Here is a 16,192-nt window from a genome sequence, read left to right on the forward strand (position 1 = left end):
ACCATCAGATGTAAAAGTACCAAAAACATATTCCAAAACCAAACAGAAATAATTCTGGGATCATCTACCACTTTACATTATTTGTTCCTTTGGTAAACTTCTAGAAGTCAGGATATTTTCTGGATGTCTGATATGTGCATGCACAATTATAACAAAAATATATAATCCATCCTTGAGCTCCCTAAGTAGCCAACCTCACTGCTGCTCTACATAAGAACAAGCTTGTTTTGAATATTAATTTGCTTTCACTCTGGTTGAATCCATTTGTACAAAAATTCAATGCTCACATACTCTCTTTCCTGACTAGAAAAGGTAGACATTTATCTTCCAAGAAGGCAAAGTGGAAAATTAACTCGCAAATGAATCAACCAGAGAGAGAACTGAATCACAGAGGGACTTGCAATTTTAGCATACACACTTCAAAGGAGTTAGTGTGGGTGGATTTCGAGTAAGGAGACCTAGATTTAATTCACCAGCCTTGAGATCTTGGGCCAGTTATTTCAGCTAAGTCTGTTTTCCCATCTGTAAAATGAGGATATTTATACTAAATCTCTTGGCAACATTTCCTCCTATGTACCAAGCATATTTCTCATGTTATTTATCCTTAATCGTCAAAACCATCCTTCAAGGGTTAACTTGAAGTTCAGAATTCCATGGGGATCTAGAGATGAGACCAGAAGTTAACGTGCGAAACCTCCCATGTATGTGTTTTGGTGCATTTTTACAAGGGCTCTCAAACATGGATACACTGAGAATCTCAACACCTGGGGTGAAGACCGGGAGGCGCAGGGAAAAGAGCAGGTAGGTGTATGCACTTTAGAAAAACTTCCCATTGCAGTTCTGCGGTTGGCTCCCCAGTGTGGCTTGTGAGATATTAATTTAGACAAAAAGCTCAAGCTACCAGTTTATATTTATTTGGGTATATACTGTATACTCAAAGCAGCAGTTATATTCAAGGTGAATAAAAATTGAATTACCTGGATATTCTGCAGAGAAATAAAAGTACATATCTACACAAAGATTTGCACACCAATACTGATAGCAGTTTTATTCATTACAATCCCAAACTGAAAACAACCCCAAAGTCCACCAGCAAGTGAATAAATTAAGAGGCAACATGCACACCAAAACATGGATGACTCTCAAAAATATTATGCTGAATAAAAGTCAGGCATAAAGGATGGCTCCATTTATATAAAATTCCTGTAAACTAATTTATACCAACGGAAAGCAGATTATTGGTTGCCTTGGGGACCAGGGGTGGAAGGACAGACTGACTGCAAAAGAACATGAAGAAACTTTTGGGGTGATGGAAATATAATGTATCATGATTGTGGTGTTAGTTTCACAGATGTGTACATCTATTCAAACTCATTAAGCTCTAATTTTTAACAATTGCAGTTTATTATAAAGTATGCCTTAATAAAACTAATAAAAATTTGAATTAGCAATCCCAGCTCCTGAATACTAGCAAATCTCAAGAGGCAGTTATCATGTAACAAAGACTACTCACCAACTCAAATGCATGTCTTCTGAGTTGCCCTTAGTGTGAGCAATAAAACTCTACTGGGCCCTCAACACTGTTCTCTCCCCTGGGCCACTGAATAGGGTTTTTAACAGAAGCAATCAATAACTGCAGAGCTAAATTGTTGCATGGAGACTGGGGTCATGACCTTGTCCCCATGAGAACTATATCCTAATCCATCTAACACCTGATAGATCAAGTTCATGTGGTTTGATCACTCTAATGGGTGTACCCAGATTTTACGTCTATAGCTTAGATAAAATAGACTTGAGTTATGTAAAATCCCCTGCAAGCTAGCTCTAATTTCGAACTTCTTTACCATACATCAGTGGTCAGCCATTGAAAACTCTGTCCTAACCAACTAGACTAATCAACCTTTGAGGAAGAGGACAATGATGTATCTATTGTCTAGAGAGATAAGTTCCAAACCTGTTTTACAATTAACATGCCTCAGTGCACATATGTATAGAAGCCAATTTGTGTTCTAAAGTCCAGTTATACTCTAATTTCAAACTTTTATTTTCATATTTAATGCCTTAGTAGCCTTTAATGAACAAACTAGTTTAAAGGTCAGTGGACGATAGGCAAATATTTGTACACCTACAGTTCTTTAAAACCTCATGATAATGTAGGATCTTTAACAAACTTATTGTGCACCAATGATTTGCAAATGCACTTTTGACCAAATTATCACTTTAGAACAGATTGTTCACTTGTTTTCTAATCAATAAGCATGAATATTCTGTATATTTTAGCTTCAGTACTTTCTATGTATTATGTAAAGATTTTATGTAACGTAGTAAAATCCGTATTTTTAGAAACTTAAATTTACCATGATTTGCAAGATAAACAGTATGACAACAGAACATGTCCTGTGAGTGAAGAAATACAGTAAAAAAGTTTTGTGTTAAATTTCTGTAAATGAGTCTGCCTTGGAAATTCTCTGTCCTGCATTTGTGTGAAAATATCATAGACTTGGCTCCATTCCATTCTGACAGCTGCAAAACAAGTGTATCTTTTCATTAACCTGTTATGAGTAGAATTCTTCTAAAAGATAATTATTTGTTCCATGTAATAACTTTCTGGAGAAGCCAAACACACTTGATCAATTTTTATTTCAAAATGTCTACCGAGTTTTAATTCTCCATTATACAGGTAATTTTTCAAAATCTAGACATTATTCAAATGTAAGCCAGAGTCCTTACACAAATAGAATACACTCAAAGATCAAAAATATACATATCTTTCAGCCAACTTTGTTACATAAGAAAAATATATACAGCTGGTGTTTTCAAAGTACAATTATCTTAACACTGCAAACACGTATAGAAGGAACTAAAAAAAAAAGAAACACTACAGCAAAGGTTAAAGGAACAACAAATTCATTTTACAACATCATCAATTATAAAGATATATATATCAAATCTTAGGGAAATACATACTTCACACTGGGATCTTAACTTTTACTTCACTTTGTTTATCGTTTTAGAATATTCTCTGGATAGGTAAAAATCTATTCATGACACCTATTACAAAAGTTACAACATGTAAAGAATTCAATAATCTATGTCTTTGTACTCTGGGATAGATGTAAAAAGAATTCATTAAAAGTTAAATTTGTATAAGCCTATGTTAAAAATTTCCAAGTAAACCGTTCTATTGGAAATTAAATATTTCAAACTAGAAAATGTTAGGAAAAATTTCAAACACTCAAAAGTTTTAACACAGTAAGCAATAAAGAAAAATTATGCCAATGTTTCCTTACATAAAGGCAACTCAACTAGGTTTATGTTTTACCCCAGAAATCCTCCTTCCTTTTCTTAGCTCGTGCCAGAGTCTGAAAAGCCCGGAGACTAGAAGCTGCAGAGCGAGCAGAAATCTCAGACAATCTGTCCTCATCTGCAATGAAAAAATCCCAAGATTATATTCAGTGTCAAAAATATCTATTAAATAAATATCATGTTTTATATAACAGAAAACTAAAAGCATCAAACTGTGTATCAATGTCAAGTCAGTCAGGAAAAAAAAAGCAATCTACTGAAATGTAAGATATTAATATTCTCATGATACCTGACAGTAGTTTTACAGGTTTATCATGAATAGAAATCAAACCTTTTAATGTTAAAATTTAACGTTAAATTTTTTTCCTTCCTGAAATCCTGTCATTAACAAAGCACATGGCCTATGATTTCAGTATTACTTGAAAATAATTCATCATAATATCGTTTTATCCTACTTTAAAAAGCACAGCTATTCAGAGCAAAAAGTTTTTCTAAACTTTTTAAAAACAAAATGCCATACTTTAACATGGTATTTACATCACATTTCTAAAATAATCTCACTAAATGTAGAAATAATGTTTCACTTTAATATGCTACCCTTCATTAGTACTGAAATTCCTCATTCTGAGTAAGCAAGTGTTTTATAAGGTTATATATAGACACTATTCTTCCATTAGAAAGAAAACAGGACTGGATTCAAAGTTGCCAGACATTTGCATTTCAAAACATACAACTTGATTTCTAGCACAATGAATTATAACAAAAAGTCCTAAACCTGCTAAACGCAAAGTCTTTAATATATGACACAGAGTATGAAATTTAAATTTACTTCCAATTCAAAATTTATAAGTTCAATAATTCCATACTACTTAGGATGAATTAAAATAGTGATTCAATTATTCATATTGAATTCAAGTTCCTCCTGCCACTATTATAAGCAAATAAATGTCAGAATAAAAACTACAAAAGGCCAAGCGTGGTGGCTCATGTCTGTAATCCCAGCACTTTGGGAAGCCAAGGCAGGCGATCACGAGGTCAGGAGTTTGAGACCATCCTGGCCAACATGGTGAAATCCCATCTCTAGTAAAAATACAAAAATTAGCCGCGTGTGGTGACAGGTGCCTGTAATCCCAGCTACTTGGGAGGGCTGAGGCAGGAGAACTGCTTGAACCTGGGAGGCAGAGTGAGCCGAGATCGCGCCACGCACTCCAGCCTGGCGACAGAGCGAGACTCTGTGTCTCAAAAAAAAAAAAACAAAACAAAACTACAAAGAAGAAAAATGTCAATTTTCTCTAATCATGTATTTGTTTGACCATTGAAAATTGACAAAAATATATAAGCTTTTTTTTTTCGGATCGCAAGCTCCGCCTCCTGGGTTCACACCATTCTCCTGCCTCAGCCTCCCAAGTAGCTGGGACTACAGGTGCCCGCCACCACGCCCGGCTAATTTTTTTGTATTTTTTCGTAGAGACAGGGTTTCACCATGTTAGCCAGGATGGTCTTGATCTCCTGACCTCGTGATCTACCCGCCTCGGCCTCCCAAGGCATGTTTTTAAAAGATGGATGTAATGCTACGCCAAATTCCTGAGCCCCCAGCTAGACGAGGTGGAAAAAGAGAAAGAACACTGACCTCAGCTGTGACGCTGGGCACAATCTCTTATTATGTTTGCCCTAGAACAATATTTTACCAGTTTACTCTCAGCTTATTCATTTGTAAATGGGAGTAATTTCACCCCTTCCCCCACACAGGGTTTCAAGGATCTAAGGAAAAATCTGTGGAAGTACTTCATAAGCTGTATCACAGACTAGAACTCAAACTTTTATGTTATGTGACTATTGAAATACCTTCATCATTAAAGGCTTCATGCTGAGGTAACTGCGAATTGTTCATCCTTGCTTTTCCCACTTAAAAAAAAAAGGCAGAAGAAATTATCCTTCAAAAGCCACTGAACAGCTTATCTCAATTATATTCTACACTGTTAGCAAAAGTAGGCTGTCAGAAATTTTATTAATTTTCAAACCTACATGTGAGTAAAGGTTGAAGAAATTACCATAAAAGGGCCATTCATAATTCATAATGCACTTAGCAAGCATGTAAACAAACTATGGATAACTTCCTAATATTCTTTCCAATGATAATATTGATCTATTCTAACTTAAAAGCAATGTAGTAGGCTTCTGATTAGAGATGGTAAATTAAATACACACATTTACAAGAACAACAAACTCATAGGACAAAGAGAATGGGAGCAAATAAGACACCAAGAAACTTTTTGGAACACGGAAAGCAAATGGAAGGGCAGTGAGTGTATGTCTAACTATACCCAAGTAAGTGGAATTTTAAGCCAGCAGAAGAGTGAAACCAAGAAACAACCAACTTGTTCCCCGATGGCTCTGCGTTTGGGAGTACTGAGTACCACTGAAAGTTGGAGTGAAGGGAAGACTGAACTAGGAAACTGACTAAAAATCCTTTTACAAAAATAGTTAATATGCTAGGTCCTCCTTTTAACTTGCACAGCTGGGTAGTTCCCTCTTTCCCAAAAGAGACATGGAAGATTCGTCTCTAAAAGTTTACCAGAGCTACTTTGACTGAAGGATACCAGGTTCAACTGTGGGCAGGGGTACTATAGTCAAAACAGGCATTATATATATCATTTACCTCTTCAAAGAGATAAAACATTCCATTCATGAAATAAGAATGGGATGCTGTATAAAAGGAATATGCAATGTTTAAAAAATTCTTAGAAATTAAAAAAAGTAAAAATCTTTTTAAAAAACTAACAGATGGCACGTGGAGAGTCAAAGAGCAGACCCAGTTAACCCATCCCCTGCCTGGCTGTACTCCTCCACAGCTTAACACAAAGGACATAAACTTTGGGGAGTTTTATAACCCTGCCCAGGTGTGAGAAGCCAGAATACCTCCTCTGGGCAACATAAGGCAAGCTCAAATACCACTGCTACTACTGCAGCTGGTGCTCTTTCGCAAGCAGCACCTCCTGTTTAGAGGCCAACTGACACAGTCCATTATACCATCTCTAAGTAGAATAATGCTGTGCCCAGAATGGAGAAAACCAGGGCCTGACCTCAGCTATCACCACTGCCTGCAACACCCTAACCAGTGGTCCTGAATCTGTCTACATGACAAGTTCACTACTATTATAACCAACATGCAAGAAAACCAGCACCCTAAGCCTATCTACAACCAAGGAATCTCAGGAGTTCCAGATCTTTCCACTGGTGGGAAGTTTCTTTCAGCAGAGACACAACTACACTGCTAGGCTCAGTAGGGAGTCTACCCCATCACCCCAACAGTCAGGCAGCCTTAGTGCTCATGAAGGGTCTTGGAGAAGGGGTCTTCTTTCCCCTTGTCCACCACTGCAGACACAGCTGGGGCTTCTCCCACAGGACTCGGTATTGGGTGTGCCTATAGACAGCCTTCCTGGAACACTTTAGGGTGACTGCTCGCCTATAGGAGAAGCACTCCCCAGATGCAGGTTTGCATGAGAGGCAGAGTCACAATTCCTATCCACTTGGAACATCAACATTCCTACAGACAAAAAGAGGTGCCTGTCTAATCTGAATAGCTGGGACACTGGGACATGAGTGAGGCTACGAGGTGGATAGCTTTCCTGCTGGCCTGGCAGGGAAGCTGAGGTGGCTCTCACCCTTCACCCTGATAAGACCTCCTTGCATCTGAGTGCTCCACCAGCCACCTTTGTCAAGGCTGGGACCTGTGCCCACCAGTGGGTATTGCATTCACCCACCTGCCTTAGCTACAATAAGTTCCTACCCAGGGACACCTCCCCTAATGGTCTGAAGCCTGAACTATCAACTCAGTAAAGAAAATACTGGAGAAAAATTAAATAAATAAAGAAGTACAAACCACAGGGGAATGAGATAAGCTTCAAGAGATCTCTGCCATTCCAGCCCCACAGGAGACAGTGAACTTGCCCACACATTGAGTACACAGCTACTACAACCAGCATCTGAGGAAGCCATCATACAAAGACTCTCTATAACCAAGGAACTTATAAAGACTCTTCACCCGTAAAAGCACCAAAAACCAAATTAAACTATAACAAATTATAATCATTAAAGTCACATTCTTAAGAGGGGAAAAAATTTTTTAAAAAACACACATAGCCAAATAAAAAATAAATTTGAGGACAATTAGAATAGTGCACCCAAAAAAGGAACCAGAAAATAATTCTAGTAATATGACAAAACAGGGTTCTGTAGTACCCTCAAAAGATCACACTCGCTCTCCAGTAATTGATTCAAACCAAGATGAAATCTTTCAAATACCAGATAACAAATTCAGAAGGCTGATTATTAAGCTACCCAAGGAGCTACCAGAGAAAGGTGAAAACCAACATAAATAAATTTTTAAAAAGTCAGGATATGAATGAAAAATTTTCCAGAGAGATATCATAAAGAAAACCCAATCAGAACATCTGAAAATAAAAAACACACTTAGAGAAATACAAAATGCAGTGGAAAGTTTCAAAAATAGACTAAAACAAGTAGAAGATAGCTACATGCCAGGTCCAAGGGGGAAAAAAAGCAGAAAAAATAATTTCAGAGCTCAAAGACAGGGCTTTCAAATTAACCCAATCAAACAAAAATAAAGAAAAAAGAATCAAATGAAATGAACAAAGTCTCCAAGAAATATGGGATTATGTAAACAACCAAACTTAAGAATAAATAGTGATACTGAGGGAGAAGAAAAGGCTAAAAGTTTGGAAAATTCATTTGAGAGAATAATTGAGGACAACTTCCCTGGTCTTGCTAGAGATTTAAATATCCAAATACAAGAAGCTCAATGAACTCTCAGGAACTTCACTGCAAAAAGATCACCACCAAGGGGACATATTTATCAGGTTATCTAAAGTCAACATGAAGGAAAGAATTCTAACAGTTGTGAGGCAAAAAGCATCAGGCAACTTACAAAAGAAAAACTATCAGACTAACAACAGACTTTTCAGCAGAAACCTTACAAGGCAGAAGGCATTGGGGTCCTATCTTTAGCCTCCTTAAACAGAATACCTATCAGTCAAGAATTTTGTTAGTTTAGCAAAACTAAGTTCATAAATGAAGGAGAAATAAAGTATTTTTCAGACAAACAAATGCTGAGGAATTTGTCACTACCAGACCAGCACTACAAGAAATGTTAAGCAGGAGTTCTAAATTTTGAAACAAAAGCTTGACATGCAACAAAACAGAACCTCCTGAAAGCTTAAAACTCACAGGGCCTATAAAACAATACAACGGAAAAAACAAAGTATCTAAGTAACAACTAACATAGTGAATAGAACAGTACCTCACATCTCAGTATTAACATGAACGTAAATGGCCTAAATGCTCCACTTAAAAGATAGGGAATGGCAGAATGGATTAAAAACCACAAACCAAATATCTAACGCACAAAGATTCATATAAACTCAAGGTAAAGGGGTAGGAAAAGATATTCCATGCAAATGGAAACCAAAAGCAAGCAGGAGTCTTATATCAGGCAAAACAGACTTTAAAGCAACAACTATCTAAAAAAAGACAAAGGTCATCATATAACGATAAAAAGGTCAATCCTATAAGAAGATATTACAGTCAGTCCTAAATTTATATGCAACTAACACTGAAGTTCCCACATTCATAAAACAATTACTACTAGACCTAAGAAATGAAGTAGATAGCAACATAATAATAGAGAGGGACTTCAATACTCCACTGACAGCACTAGACAGATCATTAAGACAGAAAGTCAACAAAGAAACAATGGACTTAAACAATAGTGTAGAACAAATGGACTTAACAGATATTTACAAAACATTCTACCCAACAATTGTAGAATATACATTCTTCTCATCATTTCACATGGAACATTTTCCAAAATAGACCACATGACAGGCCACAAAACAAGTCTCAATAAATTTAAGAAAATCATACCAACTATCTTCTCAGACCATAGTGGAATGAAACTAGAAATCAACTCCAAAAGGAACCCTCAAAACTATACAAATACATGGAAATTAAATAATCTGCTCTTGAATGATTTGGGGGTTAACAATGAAATCAAGATGGAAATCCAAAAATTCTTTGAAATGAATAACAGTGACACAAGTTATCAAAACCTCTGGGATACAGCAAAAGCAATGCTAAGTGGAAAGTTTATAGCATTAAATGCCTACCTTAAAAAGTCTGAAAGAGCACAAACTGACAACCTAGTATCACACCTCAAGGAACTAGAGAAACAGGAACAAACACCATGAAATACTAATCCACCATTAAAAGGAATGGAATAATGTCTTTTGCAGCAATTAAGATGGAGGTGGAGGTCATTATTCTAAATGAAGTAACTCAGGAATGAAAAACTAAATACTGCATGTTCTCACTTATAAGTGGGAGCTAAGCTATAAGGACACAAAGACATAGAAAGTGATATAACAGACTGTGGGGACTTGGGGTGGGGGGAGGGATAAAAGTCTACATATTGGGTACAGTGTACACTGCTTGAGTAACAGTTGCATTAAAATCCAGAATTCACCACTACAGAATACATCCATGTAACCAAAACTACCTGTACCCCAAAAGCAATTGAAATAAAAATTTTTTAAAGCAGAAAAGATAGAAGATAAAAATTAGTAACCTTTCAAATTTAAAGACAGAGATGGAAAATAGGAGAGGTAAAATAAAAAATAAAATCATGTCCAATATCTGAATAGGAGCCCTAGAAAGAGGAAACAGAGAAAGGAAAGAATTTTTTTTTTTTTGCCTCCCAGACTTAAGCAATTCTCATGCCTCAGCCTCCCAAGGAGCTGGAATTACAGGCATGCACCATCACACCCAGCTAATTTTTTTGTAGTAGAGACAGGGTTTCATCATGTGGCCCAGGCTGGTCTCAAATTCCTGGCCTCAAGTGATCCGCCTGCCTTGGCTTCCCAAAGTGCTGGGATTACAAATGTTAGCCACTGTGTCTGGCCAGGAGAGGAAATTTTTGACTGATAATTCAAGAAAATGTTCCAGAAGTAAGAATTTTCCAGATTGAAAGGTCTATGGAGTACCAGAAAAATGATTTTAAAAAAATACTCTCTCAGAGGCACATCACAAAATTTCAGAACATTAGATATGAAGAGAAGATCTCAAAAGCTGCCAGAAAGAAAACACCACATAGAGAAGATCTGGAATAAAAGCAGCATCTGACTTCTTAACATTAACGATGACAGCTAGAAAAGAGCTGAGCAATGCCTACTAAAACTGAAGGAAAGTCATTTCTGACCGTGAATTCTACACCCAGGCAACATTTGGCAATGTCTGGAGACATTTTTGGTTGTCACATCCAGAGAAGAGGTGCTACTGGCATCTATCTAGTGGATTCCCTCTGTGTATGAATAAGAACTTGAGAGATATCTCACGCATATACAACAGCAAAAAGTGAACTTAGGTGCAGCACAATTGGTCCCAAAGAGGGATTTTTCCTTTTTAAAGAAATCTTATTAATACATTAACCAAAAATACTAAATAACTGATTTATTAATATAAAGTGCATTCTTAGCCTTTGTACCTATCAGTATAACATTTTATTTTAAAAGACAAAAAATTGAAACCAAAATAATTACCATTGTGCTGAAACTCTGGATCTCTAAGAGAGCCCTGAATTCGACGAGAGGGATGCCAGTAGGATGGAACATGCGGTGGAGAAGGCGACTGTCCAGGGGGATTTGTTGGGTATTCTGGAATTTTTGAAACTGGAAGAGTTGCCTCAGTAAATCTGGGGATATTGTCTTCAGAATCTTCCCGCAAAGGCAGAGGATCAACTGTTTTTATACCAGCAGCTGGAGAAGTCAGTAGGGATACAGCGCGACTTTCTTTCTAAACGACAAAAAAGAAAAAAAAAAAAAAGATGCCTATGTGTAGATATGTAAATAAATAAGCCAAACATTTAAATGCAAAAAAATATAACCAAAAAGCAGAAGGAAAAATATGAGAGAATTTATGCAACCTCTATATGGGGAAAATATGATACAGACGAACAGACTTGGCTATATAAACAAAATACGTAGACGTTTTATAAATTAAAAGAAAAACGCAGAACTTGGAAAAATATACAACTTTTATGATTGACAATGAATTATCATTGCTACATAAGTATTTCCTTAAAAGCAGTAAGAAAAATATAAGCCCAATTAAAAGTAGAAAAAGGGTATGAATAAGCAATTCATATACTGTACACACAAATCACAAACAGCAAACGTATTCTACCTTACTAAATATCAACTATGAAATGAAAGCATTGAGATATTAATTTTTCACGTACCAAATTTCAAAAATTAATTTTTAAAAGAACAATGATACCAAAGCTGACAAGGATGTAGAGAAATTGGCAATCTCATAGACTGCTACTGGGAGTACAATCTTTCTGGGGGGACTGGCAAAACAGCAGAAGCCTTACAATTTTGTGTTCTTTGACTACACAATAATACTTGGGGAGTAGTCACAAACACAAAATAATATAAAGAAAAATGTAGCTATGGATGGATTTCTTTACAGTATTTCTTCAAACAGATTAAGAAATAACAATAGAAATCTGAATAAAAATTAGATTTTAACAATAAGCATCCGGTTTTTAAAAACTATGGTGTAACTATAGATTGCACATCTCCATAAAAATAAGATTATGAGTATTTCATGATGTGAAAATATGTTCACAACAGCACTAAAAATAGATTATAAAACCTTTCTACAGTATGATAAATAAATAACCAAATATTCTAACACATATATACCTAAATACCTCAAAAATTTAACAGTGGATGTCCCTGAACAGTACATTGAGATACTTACCTGATTTTTTAGTTTGGTCAGTATTTGCTGTTTTCCACAATGACTATGTATGACTGTCCTAAAAGTCACTAACAATTTTACTTTTTTTAAAAAGGCAGCTAGCTGGACACAATGGCTCACACCTGTAATCCTAGCAATTTGGGGGGCCAAGGTGGGAGGATCATTTCAGGCCAGGAGTTCAAGATCAGCCTGGCCAACAGGGTGAAACCCATCTCTACTAAGAATACAAAAATTATCCAGGTGTGGTGGCGCACACCTGTAATCCCAGATACTTGGGTGGCTGAGGCACAAGAATTGCTTGAGCTGGGGAAGCAGAGATTGCAGTGAGCCATGATCGCATCACTGTATTAAACAGAGAGAGACTGTCTCAAAAAATAAAAATAAAAATAGTCCAGATGCAGTGGCTCATGCCTGTAATCCTAGCACTTTGGGAGGCCGAGATGGGAGGATCACTTTAGGCCAGGAGTTTAAGACAAGCCTGGTTAACATAGCAAGACCCCATCTCTATTTATCAAAAAAAAAAAAATTAAAATTAAATTAAAAGCAAAAGAAGGCAAACCAGTAAAATCAAATACAGTTCCAAACTTTCCTGATTATTTCTTGTAATTGTTGCCTTCACTTATTATCTTTGATTCTATCAATGTAACATTCAAAACATTGCTTTCTAAACTTAGATATCATTGTCTGTGATTGTAGAGCTTATTGCTTCAAAGTGGCCTAGGGCTGCTGGTCTCAACTAATAAACATATTTCAAATCAATATCTAGGATAAAACCACAAATCTTCCACTTGCTTTCTTTTTCAAACAAGTATCACTTAGGACAATACAAATAATTCCAAAGAGAAATTTTTTTTTTTTTCCTTTTTCTATATATATGAACAAAATTTGTGATCTTTGTCAAATTGGTTTTACGATTGCTGAAAATACCTGAAAGAAACCTGTAAAATAAAAGACATGGGGTTCCCAGGTTTAACATAACTGATTCTGTGATCTGTTTTTGAGCCTAAAGCCTCAAAAGGCCAATAGGTCTCACGGCTGTACTCAGCCCTGTGTACGGCAGTTCTCCACTGAGGAGCCACAGTGATTGGATTTACCCTGTGAAGCATATCCTATTTGCTTTGTTGCTTCTGATATTCCAGAGGTTTCCCAGTGACATTAGCGTAACATCCAAGAGAATAAACCCCACTTGACAGTGATGAATTATCTTTTTGATGTGCTGCTGGATTCAGTTTGATTGGATTTTGTTGAGGATTTTTGTGTCTACGTTCATCAGGAATATTGGTCTACAGTTTTCTTTTTTTGTTGTTGTTGTGGCCTTGACAGATTTTGTTATCAAGATGATACTGGTTTCATAGAATGTGTTAAGGAGAAATCCTTTCTCCTTGATTTTGGGGAATAGTTTTAGCACATAAACAGAATTAAAAACAAAAACCATATGATCATCTCAATACATGTGGAAAAAGCATTTGACAAAGTCCAATATCCCTTCATGATAAAAATCCTCAACAAACTAGGCAATGAAGGAACATACCTCTCAAAATAATAAGAGCCATCTATGACAAACCCACAGCCAGTATCATACTAAATAGGCAAAAGCCGGAAGCATTCCCCCTAAGAATAAGAACAAGACAAGGATGCCCACTCTCACCACCTCTATTCAACATAGTACTGAAAGTCCTACCCAGAGCAATCGGGCAATAAAAAGAAACAAAAGGCATCTAAATAGAAAAAGAGGAAGTCAAATTATCTCTGTTCACTCACGATATGATTCTAAACCTAAAAAAACCCTAACAATCCCTCCAAAAGACCTGATAAATGACTTCAGTAAAGTTTCAGGATACAAAAATTAACGTGCAAAAATCAGTAGCATTTCTACACACCAATAATTCAAGCTGAGAACAAAATCAAGGATACAGTCCTGCTACAATGGCCCCCCAAAAATAAAGTACCTAGGAACACAGCTAACCAAGGAGGTTATCTCCTTGAGTTCATCTCCACATGAACTACAAAACATTGCAGAATGAAATTATAGATGACATAAACAAATGGATAAGCATTCCATGCTCATAGATTGGAAGAATCGATATTGTTAAAATTGCCACACTGTCCCAAAGTAACTTACAGATTCAATGCAATTCCTATCAAATTACCAATGTCATTTTTCACAGAATTAGAGAAAGCAGTTCTAAAATTCATATGGAAGCAAGAAAAAAAGGGCCCAAAGCAATCCTAAGGAAAAAAAAAAAAAAAACAAGGCTGGAGGCATTACATTACTTGACTTCAAACTATACTATAAGGTTACAGTAACCAAAACATCACGGTACTGGTAAACAAACAGACACATAGACTAATGGAACAGAAAAGAGAACTCAGAAATAAAGCTATACACCTACAGTTATCTGATCTTTAACAAAGATGACCAAAAAAATGAACAATGGAAAAAGGACACCCTATTCAATAAATGGTGTTGGGAAAACTGGCTGGCCGTATGTAGAAGAATGAAATTGGACCCCTACCTCTCACCATATATAAAAATTAACTCAAGATGGATTAAAGACTTAAATGTAAGACAAAGTACAAAAATCCTAGAAGAAACCCTAGAAAAATCTCTTCTGGACATTGGCTAAGGCAAGGAATTTATGACTAAGTACTCAAAAACAAATGTAACAAAAACAAATTGGCAATTGGGACTTAATTAAACTACAGAGCATTTGCACAGCAAAAGAAACTATCAACAGAGTAAACAGACATCTTACAGAATGGGAGAAAATATGTGCAAACTACATATCTGACAAAGGACTAATATCCAGAATCTATAAGGAATTTAACAAGAAAAAAACAACTCCATTAAAAAGTGGGCAAAGGACATGAACAGACACTTCTTAAGACAAAGCAGCCAACAAACATGAAAAAATGCTCAACATCACTAATCACCAGAGAGTTGTAAATCAAAACCATAATGAGATATCACCTCACACCAGTCAGAATGGTTATTATCAAAAAGTCAAAAAACAACAGATGTTGGCAAGGCTGCAGAGAAAAGGAAATGCAACCCCTGTGGAAAGCAATATGAAAATTTCTCAAACAACTAAAACTAGAACTACCATTCAACCCAGCAATCTCACTACTGGGTATCTACCCAAAGGAAATCATTCTGTGAAAAAGATCTGCACTTACAGGTTTATTCCAGCACTATTCACATTAGCAAACTCATGGAATCAGCCTAGGTGCCCATCAACAGTGGATTGGGTAAAGAAAATGTGGTACATATACACACCATAGAATACTGTGCAGCCATAAAAAAGAATGAAATCATGTCCACCGCAACAACATGGATGCAGCTGGAGGCCATTATTCTAAGTGAATTAACACAGAAACATAAAGTCAAATACTAAATATTCTAATTTATAAGTGGGAGCTAAACAATAGGTACACACAACATAAAGATGGAAACAGACACTAGGAACTACAAAAGCGGGAGGAGAGGGAAGGAAGGGTGCAAGGGTTGAAAACCTACCTATTGGGTACAATGTTCACTATTTGGGTGATGGGTTCAATACAGCCCAAACCCCAGCATTATACAATATATCAATGTAACAAACCTGCACATGAACCCTCTGAATCTAAAATAAAATTCAGGCTGGGCACAGTGGCTCAAGCCTGTAATCCTACCACTTTGGGAGGCCAAGAAGGGAGGACTGCTTGAGCCCAGGAGTTTGAGAACAGTGTGACAACACTGTGAGACCCCCAGTCTACAAAAAATTTTTTTCAAAAATTAGCCAGGCATGGTGGCACATATCTGTGGTCCCAGCTACTCAGGAGGCTGAGGTGGGAGGATTGCCTAAGCCCAGGAAGTTGAGGCTACAATGAGCAATGATCGCACCACTGCACTCCGGCCTGGGCAACACAGCAAGACCTTATCTCCAAAAGTAAAAAATGGGCCAGATGTTGGTGGCTGTAACCTGTAATCCCAGCATTCTGGGAGGCCAAGGCAGGTGGATCACTTGAGGCCAGGAGTTCAAGACCAGCCTGGCCAACATGGCAAAAC

General features: G+C 36.7%; 1 protein-coding gene across 11 annotated transcripts in view; it reads right to left on the reverse strand.

Annotated features, from left to right (window-relative positions):
- Nucleotides 1-2,621: 2,621 nt before the first annotated feature.
- The window catches only part of MDM1 (Mdm1 nuclear protein), a 39,502-nt gene continuing 25,931 nt past the window's right edge, over nt 2,622-16,192 (reverse strand). For 10 of the 11 annotated variants that reach the window (XM_009181166.4, XM_009181169.3, XM_009181167.3 and 7 more), the window contains 3 exons: nt 10,920-11,172; nt 5,152-5,211; nt 2,622-3,424 (listed from right to left, as the gene is read on the reverse strand). In XM_009181166.4, coding sequence (XP_009179430.1) covers nt 3,312-3,424; nt 5,152-5,211; nt 10,920-11,172 — 426 coding nt within the window. In that variant the 3' untranslated portion in view covers nt 2,622-3,311. The remainder of the gene's footprint in view (nt 3,425-5,151; nt 5,212-10,919; nt 11,173-16,192) is intronic. The other variant, XM_009181168.3, reaches the window with a different exon arrangement.

Source organism: Papio anubis, chromosome 9, assembly GCF_008728515.1.
Source record: "Papio anubis isolate 15944 chromosome 9, Panubis1.0, whole genome shotgun sequence".
NCBI classification, from domain to species: domain Eukaryota; kingdom Metazoa; phylum Chordata; class Mammalia; order Primates; family Cercopithecidae; genus Papio; species Papio anubis.